Raw genomic sequence first — 18,138 nt, forward strand, 5'->3', positions numbered from 1 at the left:
CAGCTGGTCAGAAAGTATGTATCGCAAAGACAGGCTATATTCGCCTCTGTGAGCATAAGGTAATCTACTGGAAAGATTTCTGGAGCCTAGTGGAAGACCGCATGTCAGATAAGAGAAAACGAAAATCAGATACTATTACGGTCTGTCGACATCCGAGCCATCGCATGACCTGTAGCTATGGATCTTTCGCCCCTAAAGCCGTATTAGCTGGGGAATGGGACAGGCCCTTCCTGAGTCTTACCTTCGAGGGTTTCAAATCCCAATTTGGCTCCAATACAGAATTCCTATGGTTACGACAGGGAGGATGGTACTATATCCCTTCCATTTGCCACCGTAAAACAAGCCATTCAGTCCGTTCGAGAAAAGGGTGCAAAATACATTGCACCAGAGCGCATGTCTGCATGGCTACCGGAGATAGACAGCCTCTTTTTCGACGAAAACTCCTAGTAGTTCTGATCGAGTCAGGATATTGAACTCGCGTCTACCCAGGAAAGCATCTCGCTCCCATAATCCTTCTGGAAGGCCTCACCTGGAGGTTGAGAGTTAACTTTACACATGGAGGAATCACGACAGGAATCATTCTTGTCTCAGATCTCAATACCGTCGCTATATATGGCCAACCATGTATCGACCCCTGGGAGAACTACCTGGCATAAGCGTACCGAGCCATCAGTGGTTCCATGAAATCAGACGGGAGTCATATTTATATAAAGGGCCGCCTTGCGTTGCTGAAACATGTCGCAACACAATGGCCAGGTCATGTTCGACGGATTGGGGCTTTACGATTGGGGCACCAAAGTGAAGAGTAGTTTGTTTCGATCAATCTCTGTAGTATTAGGTGGCCTGCGTCGTTGCTTCTTTTGTGGCTTCCTCGGCGCCCGATGCTTTCGCTCAAGGGCCGGAGGTGCACGGAGGCATTTGCGGCGCTTCGATGTCTCAATTCGAACAGTACAATGAGCCCTCCTTGCTTGAGAATGCGGGTTTGGAAGATGCCGAACGTCGAGCCATTGCCAATGTGATGCTCCCTCCCGTCGTTTCACCGACTGACAAGTACAGCGCGCTCGTGGAACATGTTATTTACATGGCTGGTCGGTCTACCTCGGCGCTCGTCCTCGATAATCATCCCAGCACCTTGGGGTAGGCCTCGGCGTGTCTGGGGGTGAATGTGGTCGGTGTGTACCCGCGCAATATCACGACATCCAGCTTGGAGCTCGGTTTGCCTTTGAGGAGATCCTGGGGAGCTGCTTTATGAGCCTTCTTTCTTTCATTTTTACACCGCTTGTCGTTATAGACAGCTCGACTGTTCCGCCAATCCTTTCCTTCCCGTCGTCGCTGACATATCATGGCCCCTGTCGACCCTGATGTGATCAAGAACAAAAAGAACCTACCAGGCTAGCATTTCCAAGCTGTTGATATGGGCAGATGTTGGGGCCTAATTGCTGTAACAAGGCGAGTTGAGAAAGAAAATTTCATCCTATGATGACCAATAATAGATTCAATTCATCGAGATACCAATACAAGCACGTGATATGGTCACCAGCCAAATCCGTTACCCTGGACTGGCATGTAAATAGCCTAACACCCACGACCATGCAACCTGATAAGCTGGGCTACCTTTCAAAGTACAAAGTCACTTTCCATTACCTGTTTGGTCTCTTGAATGTATCAAGTCACCCCCATAGCTTTCTCGTCAAATGGCAGGCAATATACGATTGACTTGGCATATACTCAGTCAATTCAACTAGGCTCCCTCTGTTCATCTCACGACCTTAATATAGAGACATCTAGACCGTTTATCCAATACACATGCTCGAGGTCTTAGCTCACCAAATGTTCTTCTGTAGCTATCGACATCACCCTAGCATATAGTCTAGGTACGCGGTATCAATTCATTGCTCGGTGCTACAGTTGGTATATGTAGAGTCATCGACAAAACAAACCGATTTTACCAGCTTTACCTGCTGCTTACTCTTTGGCCCTTGATGGCCCATCACAAAAACTATGCCTTAGCAACTTATGCCGGTTCTATATCTATCCCGTCTTCGTGAATTTATACATATTACTGCTGCTACTTTACCGAGAAGGCTGTCTTCATAATCATTTCATGAGATCCATGGTTGCGATATCGTCACATGATTTCTACGGCCCCACCAAGTCTTATCAATCCACCAGCATCCGGAAGATAAAGAGTGCAATAAAGGATACGGCTGCAATGGAATGGCCAGCAGGTGGCGATGGCATAGACCCTGAAAAGCTTGCCGCCTGAGTCCCTGTGCAAGCTCGCATGTAAAGGATTCATTTCTAAATTACATGCAACCATATCCGGCATGGTTAATCAACTGTTCACTGGTCAGCGCGTATGTTGTTGTTGTTGTTGTTGTATTGTTCAACGCTGGGGAAATCCTGTATGAGGCAAAGGGCGTGCATTTAGGGCAAGCGGAAAGTGATGTTATGGAGGTAACGGAAAGCTCGCATTAGGTAACTGGCGAGTTAATCTATGGTGTCTTAGCTAGGGCACGTTCTATGGCCGGTTCTTGCGACAATTATCGATAGTCTTTCCCAATGTAGCATTTCTCGTGGTCTTCGTCTTCGATAGCTTCGGGGAATCAGACCGTGTAACTGGCGTTGACGCTAGCCACCGCCAAAATTGGGCAAACACCGAACTTCAAGACACATCCTCGACGGCCAGTACCGCTGGTTTCCATTATGAAGTACTTCTTATTAGGCGCGAAGGTCTGTGGGTTCAATTTCGAAGCGAGGTCCTCTCGTCAATCACGCCGAGGGGTCGACAGGAAGAGATGTTATCCAGACACCTTCAGGTTTCGTCTGCATCCGCTCGCATTCTCGTAAATGGGAGATTGGGATGCACAATAGCCCCCGTTCTTCAAGAACTGAATCCTCTGAGCTCCACATTCTCACGGTGGAGGACCTAGGGGAGGAATGAAAATACAGGACCTTAATCCTAAATTACAAAAAAATTTAGGTAAAATAGCCTAAGTTTAGGATGACTTTTGCTAAGTTTATTTTGACACCGCACAGTAAGGTTCGCTGCTTTCTTGCCCCCCGAGGAGCACCCGAGTTACTCCCCACCAACGCAGGAACCCGTGTTGGTCTCGGCATCACGAGAAACAAAAAGGATAGCTCACCGAGAATCGCCTACGCGCACGAGTCAAATAAGCGGGTTGTTTGCCCTGTAAATTTCTTCTTCACCCGGATACGAATTACGGTCGAATCTCTCTAAGCAGAAGGGGCTGTAGAAACGAATTGCCCATGGAAGATATCGGCATGCCTTTTCTATCCTACATGGGCTTCTCAAACTGGGTCTGGTAGTGGACCCTCGAGGTCAATGTCCCTGAACTCAACCTTTCCCTCGACTAAGGCGGAGCTGTGAAAGAGATTGTCAATGCCGACGCCGACGCTTCTTCCGCGGAGACTTGATGGATTCGCATCAATTGCTTCTTGGTCCGCAAGCTTGAGGGACTTACAGCGACTGATGCATGCTTCGCAATTTCCGCCTTTCGACTGATGTACCTTGTTCGGATGTGAATGTCTGTATAAATCAACAGCTCCAATTCAGGAATCCATTCCATCCAGCCCCGACTACAACCAACCCCCTTAGCATCACTCGATTGGACTCTCAACATGGCTCGTACTAAAGAGTCTACGTTCTACGCGGTCCGGATCTACGACTGGACCACCGTCGTTGGGTCTTGGAAGGAAGCCAAGGCACTCTGTCATGGATTAAAGGGCTCAAACATTAAGAGTTGTTTTGGCAAATTCCGTGTATCAGATGGTCTAAAATATCTGCCCAGATAAGGGTGCCAACTCAAGGGCAGAGGCTGAATGGCTACTCAGCCCAGAGTGTACAGATCCCTGGGCGCGGTGTTGGGTTTATGCACCTCCACCCGCCGTGCCTTCACCCACTGAATCTCCACCCACTGGTAAGTACATTTCATCCTCCCACTTTCGCATAGCCATCGCTGATATGGAGATCGCCTTAAAAGGGCTTTTTAAAGCTCTTCAGCTGGTCAGGCGATGTGTTCATCTTGATTAGAGTTGCTTGAGATGCTGCAGCCTAAAGGTAACCTTATTGATTAAGTTTATTGAGACTTCAGACTAGCCATAGACTTCACTGTTGATACTTCTGTGGCTTATTGGAAAACCTGGATCCCATTTATTGGCCGCTACTGGGTCAAAGCTATATAATAAGGCATGCTGTGCCCACAAACTCGTCTGTAGGGAGGTTGGTCGAATGGGGAGAAATGGAGGGCGAAAATGGAGGGTGAAGGTGAAGGAAGGCTGAGGCGTGGATGGATGAGGGGGAAGAAAAAAGGATGAATAAAAAAAGTTCATCCATCTTGAAGCATCCAATCCAAAGTGACAGTGCATGCATAAACCTCGTGTTGATGGCTCCTCAGTTTTATGCTGTAGCAATCTGGAGACCTTGATGCTAAATGACGGAAAGAATTAAATAAATTAGCATAAGTTTAGAATACCTTTACCAAGTTTAGGATACCCTTTGATGAGTTTATTTCTTGATATCTTCTTACTCCCCGAGGTGAGGCATTGTGGCATAATGTCTAAGTTGTGATCTAGATGTGTTTATTTGCGGTTGAGACTTGTGGCTGAGAGCTTAATAAATCAGCCGAGAGCATTTAGCTGATGGCTTCTATCCCTGAAAGTTCGGCGGTGACGTGGACGTTGCTCCGCTACTAGAACTTTAACCTCCCACAGTGCACTATAAAACCCCGGCTTCTCCCTCCTCTTGGTTTACACGCTTTCCCTCGTGCAAACTCCATAATTTTGACTTAACTATTTCACTTTGAGCCATGTCGACCAAACGCTGCTTCCTCCGTCTCCCGCCGGAGCTACGCCTTCACATCTATCGCGACTACTTCCAACTCGAAGGCGGATACGTTTACGATGCGAAGTCCGATAAGCTCAAGACAAGTGACGGTCAACCGATTGACCTCGCCCTCATATTCACGTGCCGTACCATCGCCAACGAGACCAGCCATCTCCCGTTGTCCCTCAACTCGGTTACCTTCTCGATGCTGTATCGCGAGGATTGGCAAAGTCTAGCTGGCTGCTTCAATGTCGTCGCTACGTACTATCGCCACTTGGAGGCTGACTTGGTCCTTCATTTAGCAGAGTTCATGACTCCCGAGATGTATGGACAGTTCGCTCTGAAATATCCCGATTTTGCGAATCGGCTCGAAGATGTGTCGACAAATCATCGACCTCATTATTTGGATGATAATAATAACAATCTCAGCCGAGTCATGGCTGCCGAATCTGCGTCTGGTGCTAAGCGAGCACGCGTGGAGCGATTGAAGGGCCGTCGCTGCTGTGTCGCGGTTCATGACATCCTTACTACCGTCAATCATATTTTCAAGTGGGGTGAACACGAATATGAAGGTTTCTCAAAGATTCATCGCGATCCATTTAGTAGCAGCCATCCATCAAAGGCCTGGTTTGGCAGTGACTCGGAGGTGCAGGATGCTCTGTCGTATTGCTTACGGCTCATCGCAGACAAGAAACCGGTCCAGTTCGCGAATCACCTACGCGGGGTCTTTCCGCACTGGGCTGGGTCAGATATAGTTGAAGACTTCTTACATCTTCGATTCGATAACTGGGCTATTCCATTAGAGAGCGAGGTAAAGAATGCTATCAGACTCTTGGATATTGATGGGATCTGGGAGTGTCCGGACAGGTGGCATTACGCAGATCCAAGGCAAGACTCTGACCATGAGTTTGACAACAGTGAAGATGGCCAGTACGATGACCAGGATTATTACGAGGAGTATGACGATTATGACCAGAGTGATGGCCAGGACGATGAAGATACAGCCATTATGGATGGTCCTGATACCAATGTACACGTTCGCTCTGGTGTTTATTGGCGAGAAAAGATACGATTCTCAGCTGCTGCCAATGCCATCCGCTTTCTGAAACGCATTCCCTGTCAGCGCGTTTAGTTGAAGCATCTCATATTGCACGAAGACCTTGACTCAGTAGTGAGCGATCCGCACACCCACGCCCGCGGTCTCGCTCCTTTTGTCAATGAAAACCCCTCACTACAGATTACCCGTCGCGTCAGCTTGCTGGACTGTATTATCGGAGTCTGGGATCCCCCTTACTCTCTGGTGATGGATCTGCAACGTGGTGAGAGAATACAAATGGAACCCATGTGGATCAGACCTCACCTCTCTCGCAACATTGGCTACTGGATTAGGGATGCCCTCGCCGCGAAGGATGTAGGAATCCCTGCCGAATCCTTCACGTTTCGTCTCGAGGCAGGCTCACACCAGGACTTCTGCACAGACCTCCTCCAGCGAATAGTGCATCGAGATATCGCATGGCATCGAGCGTACAAGCTATTGGACGCGAACAGCACGTTTCCTCACGACGCTTTAAGCGCCCAAGAGACCCGCAGATGGATGATGCGTGACGCGGACGTGAAAGCCATTGATGAGCTAGTGAATCGGACTTCTGGAGTCTTGTCTGCTGACTTCAATACTGGTGTCGCCTTAGATGGGCGGGCCTTGGCTAAGGAGACCGAGCATCTCCACGGCTTTTACTGGGTCGCCAAATGGCGTCTAATGGATGGCACACTCAAGCAAGAAAGCCCCCCTGGGCTGATCTATGACAGGCTGGCTGACGTTGTCGAGTTTCGGACCGATGATGGCCCTCTCGTAGCCTATCCGGAAGCCACTTAGCGCTTCAATCGAGACTTTCGGGGGAGGAAAAGAGGTAGGTTTCTCGTAGTAACTATTGGATGTTGCCGCGCAAGGCTTTCTGAGGTATAGTACATCACGGGTAGGTTGTAGACAACTGAATGCGACATGTATGCAGCCCAACGGGTCCCTGTCAGCGCTTTAATCTCGCGACAAACCTCGTTTTCATTTGTCTTGTGCCTAAGACTGTACTTTGACCATGTATATTGAGAAATACACTCGTAGGTTCCGGGCTGCTGCAATATGAACGCGCTTGCTGTCAGTATACGGAGGAGGGCCCTCGGGCTTAGCATCAACCGTACGCAGGCGCCTTAGGGATCGTGAGAATTAGTAGCCCTATAGACAAGAGAAGTAGTCCGAGTAAGGCATGTAGGCAACTAGTTATAGATAGGTTTATCAATAGGGTAACAGTTACAACATGGATCCCACGTCTTGTAGGCTCCGCCACAATTGCAGTATTAGAAGTTCTTTTAGACGTCGTAAGTGAACGGGTCATGGATTTCTGCACAATGGAAGGCAGCAACGCGGAGCGTTAGCGCTGTAATCGGTGGCAAAGTGTTTGGGTTTGCAGCATCCCGCTGTTGCAAAAGGGCGGGGTCCCCTGGGCCCAGTAGCCTGTAGGGCCTCAACCATTTCATTTAGCATACCTTGAGAATGATTGACCACCTAAGGGGATATTTGCTTATTTGGCCTCATAATTATGACTGAATACGTAACACCTGTCAGTGTAAGTCGCTTCGCTGTGTTCAAAAGCTCAGTTTGTAGGATAAGCCGCTGGTGCGAAGCCTTTCTCTTGACGCCAGGCTCACGAAGCTCGATCTTGGAGAGACCTCTGGAGCAGCCATGCTCATGCTGAAACAGATTTTCTAGGTTCGTAGGCTGTTTCCGAATGTCATCGCCAGTAACCCATTCAGAAAGCGCTATGATCATGAAATTGGGCTGTCCTTTCAATCGAGCTTCTTCCAACTTAGCGGCATCAACTTTGGCCCAGAGTCCGCGTTGGGCTTGGACCATCTGCGTGAGCTCAATCAAGGAATGCGTCTTCAAAACTTCAGACCAAAATCCAATTAATTGTGAATTTTGGCCATCACGTAGCCTGCTTCGGGATTGATGTTCGTTCCCGTCGAGTCGGCCAAATAATCGGTCTTCGAGCTTCATCAAGTTCCCTTCGACATTGCCCATGCGATCGATCGCCACTCATCTGTGTGCCAAGGTCTCCGAGACAAAAACGAAGGGTACCTTTGGATGTTGGATTTTGTCTCGGGTCGGATCCAGAGCCCATAAACATCCTGTGGGATGCCGGCCAGTTGATCGATCAGAGCCCGAAAACCCCTGACAGGAGGAAAGGATGTAAGGGAAATTATAATGAGGTTTGATTTCAAGTACTTTTCACTCGAGAACACCGGAAGAAGCTGTACCTCCGCTTTGGCTGATGTGACCTATAAGTAAAAAAGGCCACAATCTTGCAACTTAAATAATCAACGGCGGCGGCATGAGGAGCTCTCTGAATCCAATAAATGCTAGTCAGTAGCCGACATTAGGATTAGACTCTTACTTATGTCTAGCAATACTGAATAGAAAAACAACTACAGGACTCCAAACTATTATACTCCACTACGTGCTGTCAAACGACCTGTGTTAAAAGGCGGATATTTTCCTACATGTGTTTATAATAAACAACTCCATACCAGTATATCCCCACCTTCCTGCGACCATGGGATCACCTATAGAAGCACTTGTCAACTGGTCTTTGACGAAAGACGCCGTGGCCAGAGTTGAAAACCCTGCGCCTGTATAGGCCAAATGATCTCCCCGCCATGACTAACAAACTCTGAGCCAAACTGCACTTGGGCCCCCTTTACGAAAACCTTTCATAAAGTCCTCCTTAGAACCGATCGTCGTATCTCGCCATGCTCGTTTTCACTATGTGAATGCAAAGCGACTGCTGCGATGGTGGCTGCTCCAACCTAGGCTAATGCGGGAACTGCTCTGTGAAGTAGATATTCTTCCGGCCCTTTAACTCTTACCCGCCGTCCACCTTGATCCACTGAGCCCTACTTGTATCGACCTTGTCTCCATTGGCATTTAGATAGTAGAGCTTTCTGGTAACCAAATGCTTCTCGATCCGGACCTTCTTGCGCTTATGGTGCCTATGAGAAGACCCGACCTCAGTCTTTTGGTCGTCATCGTCCGGACCCTGATCGGCCTGTCGGGAGGATCCTCCAACAGAGGCCTCTACCTCAATTGGCTGGTATGCTTGAGAAGGGCCAACACTGAATGTGCCGCCAGCGCGGGTCGAAGGAAGCATATCGTCAACATCCTGGCTTTGTGTGTAATGCGCGTCCCCCTCCCAGCTCATGTCATTAGGCTCCAGCAACAGATGATCACCCTCAGACAGCTCCGACTTGGTGGTACCTGAAGTGTTATGAACATATCGCTCACCATTGTATCGCCAGCTATCCAACGGGGGATATGAGTAATCAATACCTCTGCCGCCACTCGTAGCCATCATAATCAAGGACCAAAGAGCTAGCTTCACGGTAAGAACCTCTTTCCCATGCGCATTCCAGGGAATGATAGCATATTCGGGGTCATGGTAGCTCCATTCCAGCGGGCTATCATCACTGTAAAATGAACTCGAGCCGTCGCCTGACCCCATCGTGGCATCTGAACCGTGTCACTGATGGCCAACAAAAACAGCGGCCTCCCTTCGCGGACGTGTTTGGGCCAGGCCAGCGCCGATAAGCTCGCGAGTAATCCTGAGAGCAACAAGATTGGCATCGGTTATAATGAAGCCGTATCTAGTTCGGTACCTAGCCATATATGTCAGCTCTTGGGCCAGGACCTTTTACCATTTGTGGAAGCTGCCCGTGTCTTCAGACATCCAAGGCGACCACTTCGCGTCGAGTTTGGTGTCTCCGGGGAGAATGTTGGCGAACTGTCCGTGCTCGGTTATGTATTCAGTCGAGATCGTTGACCAGTCAGGCCTGTCCTCAAACCCACATCGGCTTCCGCGCCCCAGATGTGGATGGCCCTGCTAATGCTCCAGCGCGTAATTGACGCATGGACTCACGAATCGCCTCGAGAGGTCTTCCAATGTCTCTTCATTGCTGACGATCAAACCTAGCTCCAAGGCCCGTGGTTCCGAAGAGCCACGATACTCCGAAGCAAGCTTTCGCCGGAATATTCGGGTTAGAGTGTCGTAGTTGAATTCGTCCCACATCCTCCACCCGCCCGGCTCTATATATGTTTCAGTTGTGGTATTGGGGCCTCCTACAACGGCCTGAGAGTTGACCGCCACATTCCGCTTTGTAAGAGCTTCGAGAAGTGTTGGCATGTTTCTTATATCTAATAGCTTGAAAAGATTAGCTCGAATAGCCGTACCTGTTTTTCTTTTTGACTTGCTTACAATCCCGGGATGATAGGTTCAGGTCCACGTAGGCTGGGCTCAGATCGAGAGATCGTTTAGAAGCTTAGCATTAGAATGAAACTTGAGATAGGGAGTGGGTAGGACTCTCTTTTGTATTCACGTCTATCGACCAAAGCCGTTGTCCGATTTCTGACAAGTCATCTTGTCACTTATCCTCAAGCAATCACCTTTGAGGCGGATCATGGAAGGCTAGAACCAACTCTTCCAATCAATAGCTTCATTTTCATACATACCGTACTGTCAGAGTCATTTCGTGACCATCTGGGACTCTGCCGCCTTGATCTCGATATGCAAGCTACACAACGAGAAGCAAACACGTCAGCGAAGCAAGACATCATCAATCTCTCATTGGTGAAGTGTTACCTTACTATGCAAAGCTATATGACATTCTATACTTCTAGACTCGCTCGAGGATAGGTTCCATTGCTATCGAAAGTTGCCAGCTTACAGATACTAGCAGGCAACCATTTGAAAACATGTTTCTGTGTAGTAACGATAGACAAATCTTAACTGATGGGGTTCTTGTATGGCCTGTAAGCCTGCGATGAGTAAGGTATAGTTACAAAGCGTCTACCAAAGCCTAGTCCTCCTCCTCTCTGAAGCTGCAAGCTTTCGTCCTGGGTACCAATACGAGCTGCGTCTTTCTACATCCCTACATTACAAGGGTATATTAATTATCTCACCATGCTACATTAGCACTTCCGATAGCTTGTATGCAGGAAACTTGAAGGGTGTGACAGAGACCTCTCATTTCAGCAAATATCAAAGCAATAACCTGCTACATGTGGCTGCGAGAAGTTCTGGAATCCAGATATTGTGACCAATGGCACAGTCCCGCGATCCAGTACTCAACACCTTCCTGCTTAGCACCAGTATCAAGTAATGCCACCTGGTCCATGGAATCATTCATCAGCTTCGTTTGGCCTCGACTGCGGAGGGTATCGCAAATAGATAAGAGGATCGTTCGAGTTGCACGCCCCCTAGTCATATTAAACTTTGCAATGTCTTCCATTGCTTCTTTCCAATAAAGAAATGCGCCGTCATAGTTGAACTCAACGTGGTGTATCTTTGCCATAGTGATGTGTAAACGTAACTTTTCGAGTTTCAACAGGCCGGGACGAGACTGAACTTCCAAGCAGATGCTTTCAGCTTCTCTATAGCGTGCTTGGGCAAATAAGGCTTCGGCAAGAGATAGTTGTAATAGAGATTTGCCCGTCGAGATACCACTGCGGTCTCGACGGGTAATTTCTGTGCGAAGGTGACGTTCACCAAACGTAGGCTCATCAAGCTCTCGCAGCGTATCTGCAAGATCGCAGGTAAGATCACGAAAATCTTCATAAAAGGTGAGATCGTTTTCCTGCGCTGCTATTGTCTGAGCCCTCTCAAGATACGTCAGCGATTCTCTGAATACACCTTGGTACCGTAGAATCCTTCCAAGCAGGATGTTCTTCCGAAACTCGACGACGCGTTCAAGGGATGAAGGGATCCTGTGAAGGGGGTTCCAGTCTTCTAGTAATCTCTTGACAGTAGACAGGTCTTCAGTCTGGATGAAGTTCAAAGAACGTTGAATAGATGCTTGACCGGCTGCGGAATGCATCCTGTTATCTATGGTCATTGATGTCGTGTCCTGGCCGATATCGTCAAGGTAGCTACTATTCCGGTTCGTAGTTCCAGAAATCCGATCCAGAAGACATCGTGATTGCGCGATTCAATAGTGAATGTACTGGTCCTCCAGGCCGAGCGCGGCAAGTTCTGCTTGCTCCACCATGAAACGTTTCCACGTCATGTTGGGAAATCGAGATGCCTCGAGGAGCGTAAGGACAAGGTCGGCTCTGACGCCCGCAGGCAGGTACATAGAGTTTTCATGAAATGTTTGTAGAGCGTATCTCAGATGCGGTAGGAATAGCTTCGTGGTGGGAGTGCTGTGACTACTGTTAGGCTATAAAGGTAATTCTATTGGTGGCTAAACTTACGCAGGCTCGATATATTTCCAGGGGATTGCTCGATATGCAACAATCAAGGCTTGGGACCTGAAGAATAAGAGGGTCTCTGGTGACAACCTCTCGCGGATACGGCTCGCAGCGATTTCGTCCATATTGTAGGTCTCGTCCATGTTCTTTGAAACAGCTGACGACAGTTCTAGCTCGTGAAAGGCATCACGCAACTTTGAGCTGCCGGAGAGCAAGCTATACAACTCTGGGTCAAGACCAGCAGCAGCAGCATCTACCTCTTCTATTTCGCCACGTGTATTCCAGCGTCTCCGGGGTGAAGCTCCACGTGAGAGAAGATCCAATGGAACTCTCTCGGAGACCGCAAGAACAGATAAGAATGCTAATAAGATGCTGGGATCTTCTGAATAGCCACTGCTTGATCCAGGGATAGACTCAGATACAGCTGCCATGGAAGAGGCCTTCCACGAGGGCCCTGCTTGTACAGCGGTATGTAAAGATCTACAGGTGGACGCGATGCCAAGCCTAAGACTAGTTTGGCTAAATTGAGGCATGTTCGTGATAGCGGGTAGTGAGCTCGATTGTCAGGTGAGCCCAGGTGTCTCGTCTCGGACGGTGTGGTTCACTAAGTACAGTTAGCACCGAGAGGGCATGTAGATAGTGGCTGTACATGATAGTTGGCTCAATGCGTTATTGACGAAAGGCGTAAAATGTTCCGTCTTTTCAACGACGTGTGTACTTACTGCCAGGTGTGTGAGCGCAGATCGATGGTTGTCGGTTGATGCTCTCCCGCTGAATGATGATGAATGAGGAAGCTTACTATAGCATTGGCCGAACTCACGTGCTTGGGGACCCACCCCAGGACGCAATGATTCTAGTAACTTGCTGCGGATAGCAAGAAAGATCTTGACGGAAACGCTGTCAAAACCAGGCCTTCCCTGTATGTCAAGCCTGTTGTATCCTTCTTCTCCAAAGAGCTTTTTAGCGTTACAAGGCGAGTAGCTTTGTATGAGGGCGACGGCAATAGAGGATAATAAGAATATCCCTTATACTTGCTAATCCTGAGCTCGCTTTCTCTCAGGAGGCGAAGATTTCTTGCTTCTTGCCCGAAACAGGTCGGGGGCCGCCGTTGAGCTCCGCCTGAGGATTTCCGTCTACGGCCAATAAGTTTAGCTGATAATCAAGGCGGGTCGCCACCTTACCCCCGCCGCAGTAATGTCTTGATACTGCCTTGTTCGAAGTGTGTGGAGAACTTAAAGTATTCGGGTGCTAGTGAGGGGAATGGAGTTATGAGAAGACTAAAATAGCGGGGTCTTGAGCTTATTTGTAATAGTTATGTATCCCTGCCTCTTAAACACCCCAGCTAACCCGATCTATGCACCCCTTGTACGCTGTACAAGATTCGCACAAATTGAGCTTAGTGTGTAGCAACAAGCCTGCATGGTGTCATCCTATACGGATTAGGCATAAGCCTATTGGGTATCTAGTTTAGGATATCTCTAAAGGGTAAAGAAAGATTAGAAATGTCCTTATAGTAATAATTAATATATTATTATAAAAATCTTTAATTAACTATTTTTATTTAAAATATATTATTAAATATAAACTTCTTTTAACTATTTAAAATATTAAGTATTACAACCCTTGCAGTTACATTATATATAACCCTATAAAATTCCCTACTACCCCTACTAATTAGAACTAGACTAAATAGATCTTTCTTAATCTATCTAATTTAATTAGTTAAAATAGGACTAAAATATAATAATACCAGTCTAAAACTAAAGAATTAATATCTTAATCCTTAAAGGAAGTACTAATAAATACCTTATAACTAATAATATATAGTTTACACTTATTTATACTTCTAGTAAATTAGCTTATTAGTTATTAATAAAACTTCTTTATATTAATTAAGCCTAATATATATTAAATCTACTATTAAGAGATATAATACTTTAATAATCGCTTAGTATTACACCTTATATAATCTGCTAATAATAAACCTAATATAGCTTAGTTTATCTACAGTTAAGAACTAACCGTTATATATTAATAGCTCTTATTTAGACTGTACTGTATCACGCTAAGCAATATAAATGCAATAGCTGTATCAGTCTAACCTGCCTAATAGTATCTTATTGCCCCTATTAATAACCTCTTTACTAATTAAATTATAGAAAATAATAATAATAACTCTTCTAAAGAAGAAAATAAAGAAGTTATTTAACTTTAACAGTAAGTTACTAATATAATTATTAAAATAGCTAAGCTCTATTAGATATTTATAGAAACTATAAACCTTTAAGCCTAATAGGTAACCAATAATTAAAATAGACTTTAAGAAATATAAAACCTTATAAACACTATAGTAATAGGTAGAGATACTGGAGAAATACTTAAGCCTAACCTACCTAAACTATTTAATAGAACCTTTAGTAAATTAATTATATTTCTTACTTAATATAAAGCCTTTATAATTTACTACTTAATCTAGTTTAGAAGAGACTTTACTAAAATTATATATATTATAGGATGCCTTAAGGGTATAGCTGCGTAGTGGTTCTAACCTATTATAGAGGATTATATTAGTAAACCTAAATTAAAATAGTAATCTTAAATATTTATATTTTATAATAATTTTAGTGTATTTAAAAATATACTTAAATAGGCATTTAGAATAATTAATAAAAAAGGATATACTAAATAATGCATTAAGTCCCTAAAATAAACTAAATTAGCTTTTAAATATATAGTAGAATACTAATAGTTAGCATTAAAACTACCTTAGGATTAAGATATCCTTATATCACTTTTCTTTAATAGACTTAAAGAAACCGTCTAAACAGAACTATATAAAATAACTAGACCTAATACCTTAATTAAATATATTAGAATGGCAGTAAAGATTAATAATTATTAATATACCTAAAGAACCTAGAATAATAAATATAGCTAGAGATAATAAGAAAACAGACCTTACTATAATATAAACTAAAGAAGATAATAAGATATTAACACCTCTTATAGAACTAAATCTAGATTAATAACTATAAAAACTACACTTAAAGATAAATTAAAACTTACTTACTAGAACTGCAGTAAGAAAGGTTATAAGGACCCTAAATGTAAAAACCCTATTAAGACTAACTAAAAATATAAACTAGTATCTTATATTCTAGAAAGCAAGAAGGTAAATACTATTAAAAAAGATAAAGATAATAATAAACTATAAATAGCTATTTAAACCGTTAATATAATGCAATCTAGATATAATAGATTAGGACTACCTGACTTTTTCTATATAGATAACCTATTTTTTAGTAAGGAAGAAATACTTAATATATACTATCCTGAAATTCTATTAAAATAAAGACCTATACTTAACTGCCCTGCCCTTATTAGAAGAAATAAAACTAAAAAAGAAAAGAAGGAAACTAAAAAACTCTATAAATAAAAATAATAATAAAACCCTAATTATAGAGAAAAGAAGAAATAATAAAAGAAAAATAGAAAAATCTAAAAAAATAAAAATAACTAATAATAGAAACCCATATCTAGCTTAAATGCATAACCTATATAAGAAAGAACTATTACTATAGTTAAAAAAGGAAAAGAAGTTAACCCTAATCTAGATAATAAACTTAATACTAGCTTAATTTCTAATAAAGATATAGATAAAATACTATTATAAATATTCATTAAAATAGAAATACCTCTTAAGATAAAAGAAGGCATTATTTAATATAACCCCTACTTAGCAGTAAATAATATCCCAGTTAGAAGTATATTAAGATAACTAAACCTATACTATAAGGATCTAAACTATATAAAAGTATCTAGACTTACCTAAAAATCTAAAGCCAGAAAAATCAGAAGAAAGATAGGATAAAACGTTTAAAACACGAAATATATACTATAACTTAATAAATTTAAAAATAAAGTATAGCCTAGTAAAACAATTAAATATGCTAAATTAGCTAAAATAAAGGCAATTACAGAATAAAATAATGCTATTTACATTTAGTTATATATAAAAGATAAAGTAGAAGATTTAATAATACCTAAAGAAGAGATCTAAATTAAAGTAGACCTTAAAAGGTATATAAACTACCTAAATTACTAGTAGATATCTTAGGTATTATATATATAATATTACTGCTTATAATATAGGCAAGAAAAGGAAGTAAATAACTGCTTTTTGGTATAGATTAAAGAATATAGAGAGCAGAAACCCTACCTAATTATTAATACTTTAGAATACTAAATTACTAGAAGGTATAGAGAGACTTAAGTAGCTAAGCTTATAGTATATATTAAAACCTAAAAATAAGCCTTAAATTATATTTAAAATACTAAATAAATTATAGAATAGAGAAACTATATCTAATAAGAATGAAATAAAGAAAAAAAAAGTCTAAATAAAGATATCTATAATGCTATTATAGAAGTAAATAGGCTAAAGAAAGAATAAAATAATACCCTTAAAACTAGCTAAACTAATAAAGTACTATAGTATAATAATAATGTAGAACGATTGGTATAGGAAGCAGAAGCAGAATTTTAATATAAACTAGCTATATAGTATAACTGCCTTAATAATATTAACTGCTGTAAAAGCAAATGCAGTTATAACTACTTATAGGGAAAAGGAACTTACTATCTATAAAAGAGCGCTAGATAAGTAAAAGAGTAGAGAGAAATAAACTTCCTATAAAAGCTTTACAAACTATAGTTAATAAATAATAATAAATATGCCTAAACTTAAAAGTTAGAATTAAGGATAAGTGGCTAAATATATTTATAGATAGTAGAGCCATTATAAACCTTATTTCCCCTAAAATAGTTAATAAATTAAGGCTACTATAGAGAAATAAGAAGAAACCCTATATAGTATAAAGCAGAGAAGGAAGTACTTATATCTATAAAAATAGAAATATTACCTAAAAGATTAATTACTTAAAGGTATTTATTAATAGAAAGAATTAAAGCATTAACTTTAATATTATTCCTATATAGAAATATAACTTAATACTTAAATACCTATAGCTAATATACTATAACCTATAATTTAACTAAAGAACTAGCTAGATAATCTATAAAGATTACCCTTTAGATAATAAAAACGATTTAAATAATAATAATATAAAATCTTAAACTTTAACTAATAAAAACAGTAAAGAATAGAGTAATAAAGTATTACCTATTTTAAAAGGAATATAATATAAGTTCTATAAAGGCAGAAATAAATATATTAAATAAATAATAGTAACTCTTAAAAGATAGTTTAAATAACTAGACTAAAATCTCTAAGAGATAAAATAGATTGCTAAAAAGGAATCTAATAAATAACTTAAAAATATACTTATAAAGTATTAAATTTATAAAAAACTATTTTAGGAGAAACTAGAAATAAAGTTACCTTAATATATAAATTATAATATTAAAATTATATTAAAGGACAGTAAGAATCCAAAATTCTTCTTAATCTATAACCTTACCTAATTAGAGCTTAATACACTTAATAAATAGATAAAAGATATACTAAAGAAAGGATATATTAAGACTTTAAAATCCTTAGCTAGATACCTAGTTATATTTATATTAAAACTAAACTTAAATAAACTGTAACTTATAGTAGACTACTAATAACTAAATAAAATTATAGAAAAAGATAGAATATTATTACTATTTATTACTAAACTTAAGGATTAACTATTTAATAAAAAATAGTTTATAGCACTTAACCTTAAGTCTGCCTATAACCTTATTTAAATTAAAGAAGGCAATAAATAGAAAATAGCCTTTAAAATAAAATATAGATTATTTAAATACCTAATTATACCTTTTAGATTAATAAATATACTAGCAGCATTTTAATATATAATTATAAATATATTTTAAAAGTACCTTAATATCTTTATAGTTTACTACCTAGATAATATCTTTATCTTCTTTAATATAAAAGAAAAGCATATAGAATACATTTATAAGATTTTAAAAGCACTATAAGATACTAATA

At 41.7% G+C, this 18,138-nt stretch overlaps 4 protein-coding genes; 1 reads left to right on the forward strand and 3 right to left on the reverse strand.

The window, feature by feature from the left end:
• Positions 1-4,829: 4,829 nt before the first annotated feature.
• Positions 4,830-6,719, forward strand: FFUJ_05551 (uncharacterized protein; the record flags this gene model as incomplete). XM_023578774.1 has 2 exons in its annotated part: positions 4,830-5,964; positions 6,019-6,719. The coding sequence occupies 2 exons, from the start codon at positions 4,830-4,832 to the stop codon at positions 6,717-6,719; spliced, it is 1,836 nt and encodes a 611-aa protein (XP_023431729.1).
• A 684-nt stretch (positions 6,720-7,403) lies between these two features.
• FFUJ_05552 (uncharacterized protein) lies at positions 7,404-7,919 on the reverse strand (the record flags this gene model as incomplete). Its single annotated transcript, XM_023578775.1, has 1 exon — positions 7,404-7,919. One exon carries the CDS (start codon positions 7,917-7,919, stop codon positions 7,404-7,406), a length of 516 nt encoding a protein of 171 aa, XP_023431730.1.
• Positions 7,920-8,760: 841 nt separating this feature from the next.
• On the reverse strand, positions 8,761-9,396 carry FFUJ_05553 (uncharacterized protein; the record flags this gene model as incomplete). The annotated part of the gene is made up of 1 exon (XM_023578776.1): positions 8,761-9,396. One exon carries the CDS (start codon positions 9,394-9,396, stop codon positions 8,761-8,763), a length of 636 nt encoding a protein of 211 aa, XP_023431731.1.
• Positions 9,397-10,945: 1,549 nt separating this feature from the next.
• Positions 10,946-12,568, reverse strand: FFUJ_05554 (uncharacterized protein; the record flags this gene model as incomplete). XM_023578777.1 has 3 exons in its annotated part: positions 10,946-11,819; positions 11,892-12,089; positions 12,141-12,568. 3 exons carry the CDS (start codon positions 12,566-12,568, stop codon positions 10,946-10,948), a joined length of 1,500 nt encoding a protein of 499 aa, XP_023431732.1.
• Positions 12,569-18,138: the final 5,570 nt, after the last annotated feature.

The sequence above is a fragment of the Fusarium fujikuroi genome, chromosome FFUJ_chr06 (genome assembly GCF_900079805.1).
Source record: "Fusarium fujikuroi IMI 58289 draft genome, chromosome FFUJ_chr06".
Classification (NCBI taxonomy): Eukaryota; Fungi; Ascomycota; class Sordariomycetes; order Hypocreales; family Nectriaceae; genus Fusarium; species Fusarium fujikuroi.